Genomic DNA, 21,886 nt, shown 5'->3' with positions numbered 1-21,886 from the left:
GATGATTGGTGGAATTTCGGTGTTGTACACAGGAGTTGTTCAAGTTATCGTTCCTACATGCGTAAATGTGTTCATTGAGGTGGGTGTAGAGGTTTCTTGCTGTTTCACCTACGTAAATCTTGTCACAGCCTCCACAGGGTATAGTGTAAACTCCTGCATTGACTGGTTCGTGGTGCTTGGATTTTGTCCTGGTTAGATCCTTTATTGAAGTGGTAGAAGCAATGGCGACTCTGGTGTTAGCTTGTGAAAGTACTTTTGAGACGTTCAGTGCAACCTGGCTGTTGGGAAGAATTATAACTTTGTTGGGAGTGGTGTTGATGTGTGGAGAATTAATGATCTGAAGAGCTTTTTTCTTGCAGTCTTTGATGAAACAAGGAGGAAAATGTAACTCAGTGAATGTTTGGTGAATGTATGTACATTCCTCGTCAAGAAACTCAGGACTACAAATTTGGTATGCTCTTAGGAAAAACCCAATGATGATGCCTCTTTTGGTCTTGGTATCTTGACTGGAATAGAAGTGTGTGAGATCATTTTTATTGGTGGGTTTCCAATAAACTTGAAATCTTAGGTTGTCTACTTTGTGAATGAGGACGTCGAGGAAAGGTAGCTTGTCATTGGACTCTTCGTTTAGTGTAAACTGGATTGCCGGTTCAACTGCGTTGAGCCTTGCCTGAAGATTCTGTACATCAAAACGTTTGGGAGTTATTACGAGGACGTCGTCCACATAACGTAACCAAGTGACGCTTGAAGGGATGATGTTGGCGAAGTGTTCGGACTCTAGGTGTTCCATGTATAAGTTGGCTAGGACGGCACTGATGGGGGACCCCATTCCCATGCCGTAGGTTTGTTTGTAGAGCTTGTTATTGAAAGAAAAACAGTTGAAATTAACACAAGAGTTCAATCAAGTCAACAGAATCTCCAGGAGGTAGAGGCAGATTAAGGTCCTGATTGACTTTACGTCATAGAACCTCGATGGCTTTTTTGGTAGGTACTTTTGTGAAGAGGAAGTCACATCCAAACTGCTTAGTTTCTTGTTACGGATGGAGAGGTTTCGGATGCGGTTGAGAAGGTCGCCTGAGTGTTTAAGATTAGCGTGGCTGATGGTCCCCAGAAGGCACGAAAGATGTTTGGCAAGAACTCCGGCTAGTTTGTGTGGAGCACTGCCTATTCCTGACGTGATTAGTCTGAGAGGAATATTGTGTTTATGGGTCTTGGGTAAACCATACATGAGGAATGTACATACATTCACCAAACATTCACTGAGTTACATTTTCCTCCTTTTTTCATCAAAGACTGCAAGAAAAGAGCTCTTCAGATAATTAATTCTCCATGCATCAACACCACTCCCAACAAAGTTATAATTCTTCCCAACAGCCAGGTTGCACTGAACGTCTCAAAAGTACTTTCACAAGCTAACACCAGAGTCGCCATCGCTTCTAGCACTTCAATAAAGGATCTAACCAGGACAAAATCCAAGCACCAAGAACCAGTCAATGCAGGAGTTTACACTATACCTTGTGGAGGCTGTGACAAGATTTACATAGGTGAAACAGCAAGAAACCTTGACACCCGCCTCAATGAACACATTTACGCATGTAGGAACGATAACTTGAACAACGCCTGTGTACAACACCGAAATTCCACCAATCAACTCATGAAATTCAGAGACGCCCAATTAGTGATCAAAGAAACTAATTTTCGCAGACGCAAGTGCCTCAAATCAGCACTGATCGCTGTTTCGAATACAATTAAACAAAACAACGGCAGCTTCACCATCTCCAAAGTCTTAGCAAGAATCCTCCTGAAAACAGTAAACCCTGCCATCACACAGTCTCTCCTGTTATACTACACAAAGCACATTACAGAGAGTGAACACTGAAACAGGCTGCCTCTTTCCAGTGTATATTTGTCCAACCTATTTTGATGTTACCCTAGTAATAGCTTTTATATCCTTTTACTCATGTACGAATTAATTGCTCTACCATATTGTATTACTTTTGTCACTACTACTACTACTACTACCACTAGTGAACATCGAAATGGTACCTCACTAGTATTGCACCTCACTCTGAGCCTTTATATACCCTCTGTGTCCATGTATTGTTTGTAATGGCTTGATAAAGCTCCTGGAGAGCGAAACGTTGCCACAATAAAATGTCACATTAGTTGCACTTGTGTCCTTTTACTTTACATATTGTCGGTAATTCTACCAACTTTATTACACAAACAGCTTTGTTGATCAGACAGGTAACAGGGAAGCCTGGCCTCAGGCTGGGTTGTCGGGGTTGAAGAGCCCTCAAAACTCGTCACAGATAAAAACAAAAGCAAAACCCCTCAAGGCTCCAACTACCTAAATCACAGTACAGTGGAACCTCAATTTTCGTATGCCCTAGTTTGTATGTAAAACTATAGTTATTCTCTATAAAATGTATTTTTTGTTAATATTTTTGGGTGTCTGGAATGGAGTAATTGGATTTACATTATTTCTTATGGGAAATATTGCTTCAGTTTTCGTACAATTCAGTTTATCATCACTTTTTTCAACTGGAATAATCACAAAAACCGAGGTTCCACTCTAAATCTAGTCCTGTCTGAATCACAGTATAGGATCACTAAACTGGACATTATTACTGAAAGCAACACAAATTTGGAATAATGCTATACCAGTATGGATACATAATTTTACCTCATGTTATACAGTATGTATTATAATTGTTTTTGTGTATTATAGTATTTTTTTTTTTCCATTTTTCTTGTCAAATGTTTTTTTGTAGTTTTATTAATAACTTATATTAATTTTAAGTAAACAGTTTCCTTTAATGTTTATTTTTATACCAGGGCTCACACATGTTTCAACCGTCTTGATCTCCCGCCTTACCCTTCTCCGGAGATGTTGTACGACAAGTTGCTCTTGGCTGTGGAAGAAACATCAACATTTGGCATTGAGTGATCATATCTTCTTAATGCTATAAATTGATGATCAGTTGATGCATTTGCTTTTAACTGATCATCAGTGGTGGAATAAAGTATAAGAATCTTATTTTTTGTGAAGTCTGGTGAATTGTTAATAATCCTAACACACATTGTTATCAGGTATTTTGAGCCTCATTAAGAGTTTTGAAAGGAGTGTCATAAAATATTATGACCTGCTGATATTTTTTCATATGGTGTACTTTATAAATCATGCATGAACCCTCCCTTGTAATGTAGTCACCACAATTTTACATTACATTATTAGTCATACCTCTTGCCAGTGCAGTATATACATTTTATTTATATATGTTTTCAAGCTTATGCAGATTTTCTTGAAGTATATTGGTTACATGAACACACATGCATTGTTTTGAATGCTATGTTTCGCTCACCAGGAGCTCTGTCAAGCCTCTGTGTACATAACTGGACAGAGAAAGGATATGTATAGTGAACAGGTGAGGTGTAAGGGCATGTGTACAAAGGTAACACCAAAGATATTTAACAATAGAGTTGTACAAAGAAAGGTAAAGCATAGGTTTAACAATGAAGTTTTACATAATAGACATGTAACATCTCGCTGCTATATTTGACAATACTGCAACAGTTTTGGGCGATTGTTCCATAAATTTGTTTGCTCAGTAATTATTCTTATGATGTTCCATTTCATGAGATGACTATGGGAAGCACAGTGAAACAAAGGTTTAAGCAGGCACATTTTTTTTTTTAACACATTGTTCGTCTCCCACCGAGGCAGGGTAACCCAAAAAGAAAATACTTTCATCTTCATTCAACACTTTCACCTCACTCATACATAATCACTGTCTTTGCAGAGGCACTCAGATATGACAGTCTAAAAGTCAACCTCCAAACCGCCAGTATCCCAAACTCCTCCTTTAAAGTGCAGGCATTGTACTTCCCATTTCCAGGACTCAAGTCCGGCTAACCGGTTTCCCTGAATCTCTTCACAGAATATTACCCTGCTCACACTCCAACAGCTCGTCAGGCCCCAAAAGCCATTCGTCTCCATTCACTCCTATCTAACAAACTCACACATGCTTGCTGGAAGTCCAAGCCTCTCACCCACAAAACCTCCTTTACCCCCTCCCTCCAACCGTTTTGAGAACAATCCCTATGCCGCCTTCCTTCCCCTACAGATTTTTACGCTCTCCAAGTCATTCTATTTTGATCCACTCTCTAAATGACCAAACTACCTCAACAACCCCTCTTCAGCCCTCTGACTAATACTTTTAGTAACTCCACACCTCTTCCTAATTTCCACACTCCGAATTCTCTGCATAATATTTACACCACACATTGCCCTTAGACAGGACATCTCCACTGCCTCCAGCCACCTCTTCGCTGCATCATTTGCAGGCCAAGCTTCACACCCATATAAGAGTGTTGGTATCACTATACTTTTGTACGTTCCCTTCTTTGCCTCCATGGATAACGTTTTTTGTCAACGCACCACTCACCTTTTTTTCCTTCATCAGTTCTATGGTTAACCTCATCCTTCATAAACCTATCCACTGACAAGTCAACTCCCAAATATCTGAAGACATTCACTTCTTCCATACCTGCTAATAGATATTTCAGAATTTCTAAGAGCTTAACCAATATACATTTCTGGCAACTTCCACAAATAATGTAAATACAGTGGTACCCCAGTATATGTCCTTAATCCGTTCCAGGACCTTGGACTTGTACCAAACAGTACGTATGCCAAACGAATTTTCCCATAAGAAATACATGTACGTAGTATAGGGAAAACGATTAATCCGTTCCCATGAAAAAAAAATCTTATTGTTATTGGCATATTATACATTGATGGAGCTGTATAAAATAATTTAAACCCTGCTTAATACTAAAACATGTAATTTAAACACTGATAAATATTAAAATACATACATAAATACAAAATAATTAGATGAAATAAATGCAAATTTAACCTCACTTTACTTTGCTGAAAAGAGTAGAATACCTACTAGGATAGTGCTGAGAAGGGAGGAGGAGGATATGTTATTGTTTGGAAGGAGAGTCCCCTTTTCTTTTCTGTCTCTTTTACCCTATTTGGACCTGGTTGAAGCTCACCAGGTTTAACTTTTGCTAAAAATCTGTCCAAAGAACTTTGCTTCTGCCTTCTCCTCAGGATGTTTTGGAAATGTGACATTGTCTGGTCATTCCAGACAATGTTATTATGGCTTGTTTGGGCTTTGTTGGGGTGGTACTTCTCTGCAAAGTTTTTGATGTCCATCCATTTGGCAAAGATTTCCTTGATTAATGAAGCAGAGGCTTCCTCTATCTCCTCTGCCGAGCCTGAAGAGAGAGTATCCATCTTAGTCTTGTGCTCCTCCTCGAGTTTCTGCAGCTCCTCAGTAGTCAGCTCTTCCCTGTGCCCCTCTACTAACTCCTCTACTTCACCATCACTCACATCCAGACCCATGGACCTGGTTATTGGTTAATGAATTTACTAAAAATTTACATGTACAGTGGACCCCCGCATAACGATTTTAATCCGTGCAAGAGGGGTAATTGTTATGCGAAATAATCGGTATGTGAATGAATTTTCCCCATAAGAAATAATGGAAATAAAATTAATCCGTGCAAGACACCCAAAAGTATGAAAAAAAAATTTTTACCACATGAAATATACATTTTCCTACACACAAAGAGAAGGATACATGCACAATAGTAGAGTAGTACATGCACAGTATATATTGTGCATGTACTAGTCTACTAAATGAAGAATAAATGACACTTACCTTTATTGAAGATGCAGCAATGACTGATGAGACACTGTGTCCTGGGAGTGCCTTTTCCTCCTGAGTACTGTAGGTCCTGTTTGGCATTTTCTTCCAGAACAGGCCTTATCACACTGTGTATGCCACTACGATTCTTAAATCTCTCAAACCAACCTTTGCTGGCTTTAAATTCACCAATATGAGCACTAGTTCCAGGCATTTTTCCCTGTTCACCTGGGTGTTAGTCGACTTGTGTGGGTTGCATCCTGGGAGACAAGATTAAGGACCCCAATGGAAATAAGTTAGACAGTCTTCGATGACACTGACTTTTTTGGGTTATCCTGGGTGGCAAATCCTCTGGGGTTAATTGTTTCTTGGTATTCTCAATAAGCCACACCAACAACGGTGGTACAGCAGCAACAGACGATGCTACAGCAGCAGCAGACGATGCTACAGCAGCAGCAGACGATGCTACAGCAGCAGCAGCAGCTGACGGTGGTACAGCAGCAACAGACGATGCTACAGCAGCAGCAGACGATGCTACAGCAGCAACAGACGATGTTACAGCAGCAGCAGACGATGCTACAGCAGCAGCAGCAGCTGACAGTGCAGCAGCAGCAGCAGCTGTACCACCAATAGTAGCGATGGTTGATTGGGGTTTATTATACAACCTGGCCAGCTCGGAGACACGCACTCCACTTTCATACTTATCAATGATCTTTTTCTTCATCTCTATTGTAATTCTCACCCTTATTGCTGTAGGGTTGGCACTAGAAGCTTTCTTGGGGCCCATGGTCACTTATTTTCCAGAAAAAGCACCGAAAACACTGTAATAATACGAAATATTCCGATTGTATGCTTGGATGTTACCGCGGAGGCTGGCTGGTAAACAATGCCACCGGCGGAACATGTGAGCGTGGCTCAGGCCGCACATTGGACGCGTCTCGGACGAAAATCGGTGAGCGGGTTTTTAAGCGGTATGTGAGGCAAAATTTTTGCGATTAAAGCAAGCGGTATGCGGATTAATCGCTATGTGATGCCATCGTTATGCGGGGGTCCACTGTATATGAAAAAACAAAATCATGTGAAAATTCAGAGAGAATTACAGCATGGGTTGTTCACTGAATGGTAGCAACAGGCGTACTGACACTAGTGGGCAGTCTTGGCTTTGTCTCGAGAGAAAGGTAAACAAGGGTAGCCTGTGGTGTCGTGACTCATTTTGACCCATACAAGTTCTAGCACGCAAGTCGTTTTCCAAACAAAGGTCGTATTCCAAGCAAAAATTTTCATGTCCAAACATAACGTATACCAAGTTGGACTTATTCCAAAGCGAATGTATACTAAGGTACCACTGTACCTGTATCACTGCTTTCATGATTAGCTGCTTTGGTTCTAGTTAACACTTATGATGGTGGTGATATCGACTATAGCTACTTCATTGTTACATAATGAGAGAGCCTTGGTTATGTTCTCAAGATTCATTGGTGTTAGGGAGTATGATATAGATTTTAGAGGTGATTTCAATACTTGATACAGTGGACCCCCGCATAACGATCACCTCCGAATGCGACCAATTATGTAAGTGTATTTATGTAAGTGCATTTGTACGTGTATGTTTGGGGGTCTGAAATGGACTAATCTACTTCACAATATTCCTTATGGGAACAAATTCGGTCAGTACTGGCACCTGAACATACTTCTGGAGTGAAAAAATATCGTTAACCGGGGGTCCACTGTATATTGATTATACACAATGCTCTCTCTATGCACTCCCTGAGAAAATGAGAAGGGAACTGCAATTCTATAAAGACTTCTAGGTATTCAGGACTACTAATTCTATGTGGATGAAGAAAAATTTGTATTACCACTTCCTGTCCAGTTTGTATATTGTAGTTAAAATAGGAATGTAGCAAGTCCTTTTTTATTAGTAGGCTTTTGATAGACCTGGAGTGGTTGTTCATTAGATTTATTATGTAAAATATCTGGAAAGGTCATTTTATTCTCAACTTCTTCCAGAGGGATTTGGATAGATGATTGTACTTAAGTTTTGTCTGTAGTGTTCAGTCTTCTGGGAGCAATGATAAGAATGTTGACTTAATGAAACCATGTTGTATTATTGGGGATGATGTTTGTTTAGTTTTTTTGCCTCCATATGCTTCATGAACATATTGCAAGAGCCCTGTTGATGGGTGAATCCATTCTGTCCTGTCTGAAGTAATTGAAATTTACACATAACTCAGTTAAATTAACCAAATCTTTTGCTGGGAGCAAAAGATCCATGCTGTTATGTAATTTATGGAACAAGAGTGTGACAGCCTGGTCAGCTGATAGCTTTGTGAATAAGGACATCACATCAAGACTCGCCAACTTTTTTTTTCATAACAATGTCTCCCATTCATTGGTAAATCCCCTGGATGCTTCAGGTGCATGTTACTAATGATTCCCAACATTATTATTATTATTATAATCAAGGGGGAAGCGCTAAACCCGTAGGATTATACAGCGCCTGGGGGGGGATGTGGAAGGCATTCAGGCTTAATTCGGGGAACTGGAGCACAGATCCAATTCCCTAAATCAAGAGCCCCTCACCAACATCAAGGAACCTTCCATGAGGGGATGATTCCCAACAAATAGGAAGTTCTTAACCAGGATGCCTACCTACTTATGTAATAACAGGACAGGTGGTGTTTGTGTTTTAGGGAGCCTGTACAGTAAATCCTCACGTGATATCTTTTCGTTCAACATCGTTTCATTATAACATTGATGAGAAAAGGCTAATTCCTGGCCGCTACCACTGTCTTGTGTGGAGTTTGCATGTTCTCCCCATGTCTACACTGGTTTTCTCCAGGTACTCCAGTTTCCTCCCACATCCCAAAGATGTGCACGTTAGGTTAATAGGTGTGTCCAAATTGTCCCAATATAATTGAGTGTGGGTGTTCTTGTGAGTGTGCCCTGTGATGAAATAGCATCCTGTTAAGGATAAGTTCCCACCTTGCTTCAACCACCTGTGATTCAGAACTGGAATAATTATTATTATTATTATAATCAAGGGGGAAGCACTAAACCCGGAGGATTATACAGCGCCTGGGGGGGGGGGGATGTGGAAGGCAATCAGGCTTAATTCGGGGAACTGGAGCACAGATCCAATTCCCTAAATCAAGAGCCCCTCACCAACATCAAGGAACCTTCCTTGAGGGGAGAACTGGAATAAGCTGGTTGGAAAATGAATGAATGAATATGATTTATTTTTTTTTTTCATCAAACAGGTCATATCCCATCAAGGCAGGTTGACCTAAAAAAGAAAAACAAAAATTTTTCTTTTTAAATTCAGTAATTTATACAAGAGAAGGGGTTACTAGCCCCTGAATACAAATTATTGTAAAATAAAAATTCGTAAAGTATACGATAATCATACAAATTCATGACAATAAATGTTGTGGTACGAAGCACTCAGGGAGTCTGCCATATTTATAATTGTTTGTTTCATAAATGTGTGATGGTAGGAGGTGCTCCTTACAATTTTTGCTTTGCAAGCATTTATTCCTTACTTTAACCCTGTAGCACTGTATAACCCTTGTGGCTTAGCGCTTCTTTTTGATTATAATAATAATAATAATTTAACCCTGTAGCAATGAGTGATAAAGGTACACTGTGCACCCTTGATGTTTATATCAGTTAACCTATGGTAAAATTGGTTTCATTATGTGTCATTTCACTAAAGTTTCCAAGAACCTATTGATGATGTTAAATGAGAACTTACTGTACATCCAAGCTGGTTTCATATTGTTGGGAATCGGGTAAAGAAGCTTCATCCTATGTTTATTATACAGTACTGTATTTAAAAATCTGTCACACTGTAAAGGAGCTCCTTGGTGAAGGATCTGTGCATGAAGCTCCCAAATACACAAAAACTTGCGATTGACCCATCACTCCTGGTATTGGTAGTACCCTACAAAAGTTGTCAGGTGTCTTGGTTAAGATTATTATTATTATAATCAAAAAGAAGCGCTAAACCACAAGGTCTTGGTTAAGAACCTTTCCTGTTTGTTGGGAACTATTAAGAATGAGTACTGGATGCATTCAGGAGACTTGCTTAACAGAGTTGGAGGCATCAACATTAGGAGCAAGACGGTGAGTCTTGAAGTGATGTCCTTATTCACAAAGGTATGTGTCAATCTTGGTCTCTCTCTCTTATGCATGACAGTTCTATCTCTCCAGGAATCACTTCAGCTACAGTGCTAATCTCTACATATAATATTGCTGTATGGGAATGGGTTCGCTTATCACTGCAGCTCTTACCATCATCCCAGCAACATAATCTGAGTACATTATGTTGACAATATGCCTATCATCAAGCCCAGAAGGATGGAAATTGCAGACCTAAGGAAAAAAAAATAACCAAGTAGAATCATCTGTCTAGTTCATGTTAGATGTAGAGCACAAAATCCCCTTCCCTAAATTCCTTGCTCCATAAATCCGATGACCATACACTGAAGTTCCAGGTTTATCAAAAAATTACAGAATTAGTAGCTTAGAATACCTTGAAGGAGAATGCACCTACATTTCAAAGTCTTGACAGAATTGCAGTTTTTTTTTTTTTTCTCAGGGAGCGAAGGAAGAGAGCTTTGCACATAATCATAACACTAAGTACTGAAACAACTACTAAAACTTGTATCATACTCTGCAACACCTGTGTAGCTGAGAACACAACTAAGGCCCCCTCATGATGTAAATACTAATGTAATTATAGCCAATGCATCACCATTAAAGATTTAACTATAACCAAAACAGCCAATCTTGGAGACAGTGATGCTGGTGTTTACTTTAGTTCTTGTGGAGGGTGTCAAAAAATATATGTTGGTGAAACTTCAAAGAAAGTGGACACACATGGATGTATAAATAACCATAACATATGTGATTAATCACAGTTCTTATGGTCACCTAATGAAATGGCACAGTGCAAGAAACGTTATCAACACAGGAGACAGTGTTTAGAAGTACCATAATGCTTTGCAGTCTTAGATATAATTTCCCATAAGCGACAATATCATATCTGAAGTAAAGTATAACCTTGATTTATTGGACCCGGAATTAATAGGCTCCAGATATAACAAAAAATTTGTGGCTGGACAAAATTCAGAAACAACAGACAAAGTTTGTTTAATCTAAAATTGTCCATTATTGATACTGTTCACTGGGTAAATTGATTTTGGATTTAACGACAAAATTTGTTAAATCAATATTTTTGTTATTGTTAGGATTATGGAAAAACTATCTTAATCAGATTTAATGAACAGACAGCTTTAACAGTCACCCTCTTTCCTCAGTTAGTCCATTAAATTGAGGGTTCACTTATCAAGAATAATGTTGTGACCCCCACAACATGGCCATCACCTAATGCATTTTATACATGTGCAAGTCTATTGTTAAATTTATGCTTTACCTTTAATTGCAGAATTTTGTTAAATATCTTTTGAATTACCTTTATGCTTGGGTCCCACCCATACAACTCACCTGTTCACTATATATATCCTTACTCTGTGTGGTTATGTACATTAATACTTGACAGCTCCTTGCAAGCAAAACATTTCATACAAATAAATATACAGAACATAACATGTATGTCTATTTACCTAATTAACTGTCAGTATTTTTTTTTATACCTTTCTACTTTCATTGAAGTACATTAAAGATCAAATTTTTTTTTTACATAAAGTTCAATTACCTCATGGATTCTTTTTAGATTTCCTATTGTATTTCTTGCAATTTTATGCAACTTTATATTTGTGTGTTTTAGCCTGTTCATTTGATCAGGATGTATGTGATAATTATAGCTTTTTCTCTCCTTGTATCTCATTACCTCTGTTCCATTAGATGATATTCTGGATTTATAAATGTGGGAAATCAGTGTTAAAAAACTTAAATTCTGTTCTAAAAACACTTACTTTTCATGTTTTAGCATTGACTATTTATCAATTATTCATTGCATATTTGTGTTTTTAGATAAGGATGTTCACCATTTATTTTAATTTAGGGTACAGCTGTGGATCAAAGAAGTGGCTCATATTAAGGTTAGGCATTACAAAGGCCAGTTTTTAAAGTATTGACATTACGTGTAGTTACTAAGTTTATATTTATTTACCATGAATACCTGGCTTTTCCCATAAAAGCCAATTTCATGTAAGTGATAATAGTATTGTAATTTGTAAATACTAGTTCAAAATGAGGAGTTTTAAGCTCTTGTATCCTTTTTCTTAATTTAATTTGATAGAATTCTTGAATTACAGGTTAAGGTAGATGGCAGCTAGCAACGTTTGATATATTTCCGTTATATATGTATGTACATATCCAGTATGTGTTTGTAAAAAAAGTGAAAGATATGGAAAGTAGTGAGACACAGTAAGTCACTGTCTTCACTGACAACCAGCAATATCAGTAAACTGTCCAGAAGATGTTGAAATTTTCTTCATTGGTAACTTGTGGCTATTTTCTCATAGCAGGTTCATAAAAACATTGTTTACAGTACAGCCAGATTAATATATACTTTAATTTAAATGAAAATAGTGTGAAGATAGATTTTCCATTTTCAGTTGATTTAGATACATATACTTTGTTTTACCACACTGGCCATCTCTCATCAGGGAAGGGTGACGCAATTAAGGAAACACATTCACCATGATACATTGTATATTAATAGTTGTCTTACCAAAAGTGCATAGATATCACAATTCAGATGATCCTCTGAACTGCAACATCCAAATTTTTTCTTTAGAGTACAAGTGCTATACTCCCTGCCTCCAGGACTTCAGTCCAGCTAACTGCTTTTCCTGAATCCCTTCACAAATTACTTTGCTCACACTTCAACAGCACATCCATTAAAACCCACTTGTCTCCATTCATATCTTATCAAACATGCTGTCACAAACCTACTGGATGCTCAAGCCCCTAAACTCAAAGATTGTTATACCCCCCTTCTTCCAATTGTTTCTAAGACAACTTCTATCCATCTTGCCTTCCACCTAATTAATGCACCCTCTTCATCATCACATCCTTCTCCATTCTCTCTTCATGCTTTAACCACCTCAAAAACCCTTTCTCAGCTCTCTGAAATATAATACAATGCTGTATAATATAAAACACCAGGTACAAGGAGACATAAATAACTTTATAATAAACTATTTTTGAGGTGCGACTTGCAAACCACTGCAGTAATAGAACAAGAATGGTTGAACAGAGCAAAAAAGATGCTTTACAGGAAAAGTATTGGATGATAGACTTTGCCAGGTCTAAGAGAGCTAGTTACTAGGTATGAATTGGTGTGGCATATCCCAGGTGTGTTCCCCAGGGCCTGGTACTGAAGTGCAACTTTCTGTTGGTTCAAAATGCAGCTGTGAATGAAAAATGGATTCTTTTAATTAATACTGCATACTCATTCAATCAATGATTATTATTATAAAATGTAATCACAACAGTAACTTCTTTACTCTGTAAAACAAGTTTTTTTTTTTTTCAACAACTGGCCACATCCCACCAAGGCAAGGTGACCTAAAAAGAAAAATGAAAGTTTCTCTATTTAAATTTAGTAACAAAAGTTTTTATGAACGTTTTAAAATGAGATCTTGTAAAGGGTTATGTTGATCATTTGCTTGCATCAGGCATTTAATTATTTGCAATAAGCCCTTTACATGATACACTGTCACTCAGTACTTTGTGAAGTTAATTTATTTTATGCAGTTAAATGTATACTTCTTGGGTGGCTGACATCTTCCAGCACAGTTTACATAGTATTTGAAAATTTAGATTTGACTATTGTGCATCTTTTTGTAATGTAACATAGACCAGTTACTCAAGTGTTAGCATTTTCTTTAATTAGTGTGATATCATTGCACAGCTTTAGTTCTTGTTATTATTTATTCAGTACATATATATTTGAATACTTCCATTGGCAATAAGATTTTTCTCATTTTGAGTGTAATGCATATGTACATACACGGTTTAGTATTACTCTTTCACCTAGAACTGTTTTATTACACTTATGTATGGTATAAAATAACTAAATATAAAACATTTCATATCATCATTTTTCTTTTACTTGGTGTATGTTAGGTTACATGTACCTATAGTACCTGGTTTTGGTTCCAGGTTAAGCTGACCATAATATTTGATATTTGTACGGATTAAATTCAATGTTATATCACACCTGGTTTATTTATACTTAAGTTTAGCAACACAGATTATTTTGTTTATAGTTTCATTAGTTGTGTCTTTTTAGTTGTGAGAACAGTGGTTGTGTCTAATTTACTGTTGGCAGTATATATACTGTATACTTTTTAAGTTGGGTTAAGAGGTGCACTAATACTTTATATTTTTTTAGCTCCTACAGTAAGAAAGATGCTGTATGGTTGTGTTTGTATGGCAGATAAATATTATGCATGTACTGTACAGTATTCACAACTAATATGTTGTAAAAAAAAAATTCCTCAGAATGCATAGAGAATTCTTGTATACAGTTTCTTACATAAGGCCACAATGTGGCCATTCCTGGGAACTTAGTTTTTTTAATATTATAAGCTTTTCCAAACATACCAAAGTATTTGGCATTCTTGTCCGAGATAAAATATTGTGTGACTTAGACGAGCTTGTTTGGTCTGTTGGTCTTGTTTTCATCATTATCATTACATCAGGCTAGTGGTATTTTGGAGAAGGTACAGAGGCCAAATTAAATGTCTATCTGTAGTATCTCAAAAATATGTTTGTGTAAACTAAATGTATTTAAGCTATAATGAATAATGCATATTAGCTATGCTTGTGGTTCATTTAAAATCTTACAAAAATATTTTTGGTCCTCATGCCTAACCAAATTGATTAAGATTGTTCAGTCTTTCTATATAAGACCATTATATTTTGTAGTTAACATCAGTGGTACAGACCAGAAAATTTTATTGCTCTAACAGTTTTGTGCCATATTATAGAGTTAACACTGTAAATTTTTAAGGTGAATTTGAGCCCATGTTTAGGCAGGGATGGAGGTGTGTCATTATACCATGCTGAGTGCAAGTCACTCAAGACCCAGACTATTGTAGTTGACACTTCGGTTTAGAGGTACCATGCTTATTAAGAGATTAATGTGGTATGAAGAATGATTGAATATTTATTTATTGATAGTTTGTAACTCAGTGAAAGAAAGCCAGGGAAAATAAGGATGGAATGGAATGATCAGGAATAAATAAGCAACTTTCCTAATTTATTTATATCCTAGAGTTTATGCAAAACCATGCGTGTTGTAAAAGGCAATTAAAATGCCGGGAGCAAGGGGCTAGTAACCTCTTCTCCTGTATACATTGCTAAAGTTAAAAAGAGAAACTTTGTTTTTCTTTTTGGGCCACCCTGCTTCAGTGGGATACAGCCGGTTTGTTGAAAGAAGAACTTCTTTATGCAAAAATGGAACCAGTAGAATTTTCTTTGTACAACAATTTTCATACAGTGATATTTCTTTTTTTTTTTTTTTTTAAACACATCGACCATTTTCCACCAGAGGTGTGCCAATACTATAGTTCAAAAACTGCAACATATCTCCACCCCTCCTTCAGAGTGCAGGTACTACTTCTCACCTCCAGGACTCGGGTCTGGCTAACAGATTTCCCTGAATCCCTTCATAAATATTACTTTGCTCACACTCCAACAGCATTTCAAGTCATAAAAACCACTTAACTCCATTCACTCCTATCTAACATGCTTGCTGGATGTTTAAGCTCCTTGCATGCAAAGCAGCGCTAAATTCATTAAATGTGTGTCTAGTACTAAATAAAATTTGAAAGCATATACAAATACAAGTACAAATTTTTATCTCCAACAATGCAAAGTAATGTTACAGTTTTGAGAATTACATATGTATAGAGTGAAACATTTTTTATTGTAAAGCCCTTTGTTATGCACAGCATTTTGGGCACACTAAAACTAGTACAGTACTCACAACTACTGTACTTAACACTAGTACAGGCATGGAGATAATGATTAGTAAATGAATACAGGTCTCCCTCAACATTCGCGAGGGTTAGGGGATCAGGAGCCTCGCAAATGTTGAAAAATCATGAATGTTTGGTGCCCCAATATATTGTAGGGAAATACAATACAATACTGCTTTCTTAACTTGTTGAACCATGAACAGTTATAAAATACATGAAAACGTCATAAAATATTGTGCTAAATACATACATGTTATTAAACCATAACAAGTATGTCATTAAATACCACTGCCTCAACCACTGCGGCGCACTGCTCATATTTTGGTACAATTTCTTTCTTCAATTCTATCGTGTTTCTCAATTTCTTTACCAAAGGGTTGGCACTAGCAAGTTCCTTTGGGCCCATGGTTAATTATGTAGCAGTTGCACTCAATCTACAAGCACCAAACACAATGAATTATTATGAAATGTTTGGAAAAGCACGAAAGCTAATGCTCACTCCAGCATAAACAAAGCCACACTGACTGATGATGCCTCGGCCACTTCCTCCACCACTGCTTCAACCCTTGTATTTTTGTACAATTTCCTTCTTCATTTCTATAGTACAGTGGACCCCCGGTTCACAATATTAATCCGTTCCTGAGAGCTCATCGTAAACCAAAATTATCGGAAAGCGAATCAATTTTCCCCATAAGAAATAATGGAAATCAAATTAATCCGTGCAAGACACCCAAAAGTATGGAAAAAAAAACTTTTACCACATGATATATTAAGTTTAATGCAATATAATACAGTGGACCCCCGGTTAACGATATTTTTTCACTCCATAAGTATGTTCAGGTGCCAGTACTGACTGAATTTATTCCCATAAGGAATATTGTGAAGTAGATTATTCCTTTCAGACCCCCAAACATACACGTACAAACGCACTTACATAAATACACTTACATAATTGGTCGCATTTGGAGGTAATCATTATGCGGGGGTCCACTGTAATTACAATAACAATAATAATAGAATAATCACAATAGAATAATTGACACTTACCTTTAATGAAGATCTGGTGATGATTGATGGGATGGGAGGAGGGGAGAGTGTCGAAGTTTTTAATGTTTAGAAGGGGAATCCCCCTCCATTAGGACTTGAGGTAGCAAGTCCTTTTCTGGGGTTACTTCCCTTCTTCTTTTAATGCCACTAGGACCAGCTTGAGAGTCACTGGACTTCTGTCGCACAACATATCTGTCCATAAAGGCCTGTACCTCTCGTTCCTTTATGACTTTCCTAAAGTGGTTCACAACATTGTCAGTGTACAGGTTGCCAACATGGCTTGCAGTAGCTGTGTCAGGGTGATTTTCATCAAAAAAGGTTTGCACTTCAAGCCACTTTGCACACATTTCCTTAATTTCAATAGTCATTAGCACCCTTGGGTCTCGATGGGTTGGCACTAGAAGCTTTCTTGGGGCCCATGGTGACTTATTTTGCAGAAAAAAGCACCAAAAACAGTGATAATATGGATAATATAGAATGTACCGCATGTATCCTTAGATGCGCGCACACTGGCTGGCTTGTAAACACTGGACACGTCTTGTACGAATCGTATCGCATACCGGGTTTTGTAACGGGAACCGAGGCAAATTTTTTGCGATATAACGCTTCGGATACTGGATTTATCGGTTACCGATGACTTCGTGAACCGGGGGTCCACTGTACAGTGGACCCCCGCATACCGATTTTAATCCGTGCAAGAGGGGTAATTGTTATGCGAAATAATCGGTATGTGAATGAATTTTCCCCATAAGAAATAATGGAAATAAAATTAATCCGTGCAAGACACCCAAAAGTATGAAAAAAAAAAATTTTTACCACATGAAATGTTAATTTTAATACACACAAACTGAAAAAGGCATGCACACTTACATGACACTTACTTTTATTGAAGATCTGGTGATGATTGATGGGATGGGAGGAGGGGAGAGAGAGTGTTAGTGTTTAGAAGGGGAATCCCCTTCCATTAAGACTTGAGGTGTCGAGTCCTTTTCTGGGGTTACTTCCCTTCTTCTTTTAATGCCACTAGGACCAGCTTCAGAGTCACTGGACTTCTTTCGCACAACATATCTGTCCATAGTGGCCTGTACCTCTCGTTCCTTTATGACTTCCCTAAAGTGTTTCACAACATTGTCAGTGTACAGGTTGCCAACACGGCTTGCAATAGCTGTGTGAGGGTGATTTTCATCAAAAAAGGTTTGCACTTCAAGCCACTTTGCACACATTTCCTTAATCTTTGCAGTAGGCAACTTCTTCAATTTCTCTCTCCCCTCCTCTGAACCAGTTTCCTCAGGTCTGGCCTCTTGCTCTTGAAGTTGATCTATCAGCTCATCAGTGGTTAGTTCTTCATTGTCCTCCTCCACCAACTCTTCCACATCCTTCCCACTAACCTCCAACCCCAAGGACTTTCCCAATGCCACAATGGATTCCTCAACTGGCATAATCCTCTCAGGGTTAGCCTCAAACCATTCAAAATCCCTTTTGTCTACACATTCTGGCCACAGTTTCTTCCAAGCAGAGTTCAAGGTCTTCTTAGTCACTCCCTCCCAAGCCTTACCTATAAGGTTTACACAATTGAGGATATTAAAGTGCTCTCTCCAAAACTCTCTTAGAGTCAGTTGAGTTTCTGAGGTCACTACAAAGCACCTTTCAAACAGAGCTTTTGTGTACAGTTTTTTGAAGTTTGCAATAACCTGCTGGTCCATGGGCTGCAGGAGAGGAGTGGTATTAGGAGGCAAAAACTTCACCTTAATGAAGCTCATGTCCCCATAAAGTCGCTCTGCCACGTCTGTAGGATGACCAGGGGCATTGTCTAACACCAGGAGGCACTTAAGTTCTAATTTCTTTTCAGTTAGGTAATCTTTCACATTGGGGGCAAATGCATGGTGTAACCAGTTATAGAAAAAGTCCCTAGTGACCCATGCCTTACTGTTTGCCCTCCACAGCACACACAAATTATCCTTGAGGACATTCTTTTGCCTGAACGCTCTGGGAGTTTCAGAGTGATACACTAATAAAGGCTTAACTTTGCAATCACCACTAGCATTGGAACACATCAACAAAGTAAGCCTGTCTTTCATAGGCTTATGTCCTGGGAGTGCCTTTTCCTCCTGAGTAATGTAGGTCCTGCTTGGCATTTTCTTCCAAAACAGGCCTGTTTCATCACAATTAAACACTTGTTCAGGTTTCAGTCCTTCACTGTCTATGTACTCCTTGAATTCCTGCACATATTTTTCAGCCGCTTTGTGGTCCGAACTGGCAGCCTCACCATGCCTTATCACACTATGTATGCCACTACGCTTCTTAAATCTCTCAAACCAACCTTTGCTGGCCTTAAATTCACTCACATCAGCACTAGTTGCAGGCATTTTTTTAATTAAATCCTGATGCAACTTCCTAGCCTTTTCGCTTATGATCGCTTGAGAGATGCTATCTCCTGCTAGCTGTTTTTCATTTATCCACACCAATAAGAGTCTCTCAACATCTTCCATTACTTGCGATCTTTGTTTTGAAAACACAGTTAAACCTTTGGCAAGAACAGCTTCCTTGATTGCCTTTCTGGTGCCCACAATAGTAGCGATGGTTGATTGGGGTTTCTTGTACAACCTGACCAGGTCAGCGATACGCACTCCACTTTCATACTTATCAATGATCTCTTTCTTCATTTCTATTGGAATTCTCACCCTTATTGGTGTATGGTTGGCACTAGAAGCTTTCTTGGGGCCCATGGTCACTTATTTTCCAGAAACAGCACCGAAAACACTGTAATAATACGAAATATTCCGATTGTATGCTTGGATGTTACCGCGGAGGCTGGCTGGTAAACAATGGCACGGGCGGCACATGTGAGGCTGGCTGAGGGCGCACATTGGACGCGTCTCGGACGAAAATCGGTGAGCGGGTTTTTAAGCGGTATGCGCGGCAAAATTTTTGCGATTAAAGCAAGCGGTATGCGGATTAATCGCTATGTGGTGCCATCGGTATGCGGGGGTCCACTGTATTAATATTATTATTAATACGATAGAATTGAAGAAGGAAATTGTACAAAAATATGAGGGTTGAAGCAGTGGTGGAGGAAGTGGTTGAGGCATCGTCAGTCAGTGTGGCTTTGTTTATGCTGGAGTGAGCATTAGCCTCTGCGCTCTTCCAAACATTTCACAATAATTCATTGTGTTTGGTGCTTGTAGATTGGGTGCAACTGCAGTGGTAGAGGCAGCAGTTGAGACAGTGGTAGAGGCAGTGGTATTTAATAACATGTTAATAATAATAATAATAATAATAATAATAATAATAATAAATGTTATTAATAATATGTATTATTATCATTAATAACATAGATGTTATTAAATACCACTGCCTCAACTGCTGCCTCAACCATTGCCTCAACCACTACCTCAATCAATGCCTCAACCAAAGCCTCAACTACTGTCTCAACCACTGCCTCAACCATTGCCTCTACCACTGCCTCAACCATTGCCACAACCACTGCCTCTACCACTGCCACAACCACTTCCTCAACCACTGCCTCAATCACTCCAATTGCACTCAGTCTACAAGCACCAAACACAATGAATTATTGTGAAATGTTTGGAAGAGCACAGAGACTATTGCTCACTCCAGCATAAACAAGACCACACTGACTGATGATGCCTCAACCACTTCCTCCAACACTGCTTCAACCCTCATATTTTTGTACAATTTCCTTCTTCAATTCTATAGTATTATTATTATTATTATTATTATTATTATTATTAGCAGTAGCAGAAATGTTTGATTCTTTGCCATGTTCAAGAGTAAACATATGATGTCACTGTCCAATACGTGTCCGAATGGCCATTCCAATATGCAGTCATGAATGGGTTGACATTATTTATACTGTAGTTTAATAGCAAATAATGAACAAACAAAACACTCACCACACTGAGTGGCGGGAGGGCTGGCTGTCAGTTGCGGGGCTCAGAGGGAGGGTAGTAGGGACTCGCGGGCGGCAGCGGGAAACTTAAATATGATTTGGCGCCTGGGAATTTGGCGGTTAGGAATTCGCGAATGTGTGAAGCTCACGCAAGTTCAAAACGCAAATGTTGAGGGAGACCTGTATATGCAGAGGAACAAAAATAAAAACTAACAAGTGAAGGTTTCTTAATCAGATGTAGAACTGATTTCATCCCTCCCTATCTGCAGATAAAACCTGAATTCCCTGCACTTCTACCCCAGGAATTATGTCTAATTGAGACTTTTGACATGCAGAATTTTTTTCATGAACTTCAGTGAATTGTGATTTGTGAATTTTGTGCAAAAGATCTATTTCTGTTACCCATTTTTTTTATTAATTTTATAAGAGTTCTTTTTTTTGTAAGATGGGTGGCCATTTTATTTTAAGATGTCTGTCTTTTTTTTGTGTGTGTGTGTAAAATACCTTCACCTTATATTTTATTTGTACATGTTTGGAATATTGCTGTTTTTTAGGATATTTTTTATTCTTGTGTAAAAATTTACATGGTCAGTACTGGTGTCAGACAGATGCTGTATGGATGATGGGGCTTGGGATAGGATATGATGTAAGAGGGAGGGGAGCTATTTCCCATTGGAAATAGGCCTTAGACAGGGATGTGTGATGTCACCATGGTTGTTTAACAAATTTATAAATGAGATTGTAAAAGTGAATGCAAGGATGTTGGAAAGAGGTGTGGGGTTAAGAGATGTTGGGTTTGATACAAAGTGAGAGTTGTCAAGGTTGCCTTTACCAATGAAACTTCTTTTAGGAGATTCTGAAGACAAGTTACAAAGGTTGGCAGACAAATTTGGGAGGGTATGTAAAAATAGGAACATAGAAAAGAGCAAGGTGATGAGGGGTAACAAAAAGTCTAGAAAATGATAGATTGAATATCAGATTGGAAAAGGGAGTATATGGAGGAAGTGGAAATATTTAGACATTTGGTAGATGACATGTCAGCATATGAGTCTTTGAAAGACAAGGTGAACCATAGAATAGATTAACCCTTTCAGGGTCCAAGGCCCAAATCTGGAGTCACGCACCAGTGTCCAAGAATTTAAAAAAAAAAAATTTGTTATTTTTTCTTATGAAATCGTAGAGAATCTTTTTGTGAAGGTAATAAAACAAAAAGTACGAAATTTGGTGGAAAATTGACGAAATTATGCTCT

At 38.2% G+C, this 21,886-nt stretch overlaps 1 protein-coding gene across 1 annotated transcript in view; it reads left to right on the top strand.

The window, feature by feature from the left end:
- Window positions 1–14,952, top strand: part of Hecw (Hecw ubiquitin protein ligase) — a gene marked incomplete at its 5' end in the record, with an annotated part of 73,724 nt that extends 58,772 nt beyond the window's left edge. The window contains 2 exon segments of the mRNA XM_070089662.1: window positions 2,839–9,681; window positions 9,735–14,952. Coding sequence (XP_069945763.1) covers window positions 2,839–2,950 — 112 coding nt within the window. The 3' untranslated portion in view covers window positions 2,951–9,681; window positions 9,735–14,952.
- Between the last annotated feature and the right edge of the window lie 6,934 nt (window positions 14,953–21,886).

The sequence above is a fragment of the Cherax quadricarinatus genome, chromosome 29, assembly GCF_038502225.1.
Source record: "Cherax quadricarinatus isolate ZL_2023a chromosome 29, ASM3850222v1, whole genome shotgun sequence".
Lineage (NCBI taxonomy): Eukaryota > Metazoa > Arthropoda > Malacostraca > Decapoda > Parastacidae > Cherax > Cherax quadricarinatus.
This window is presented reverse-complemented; position numbering and strand designations above follow the sequence as displayed.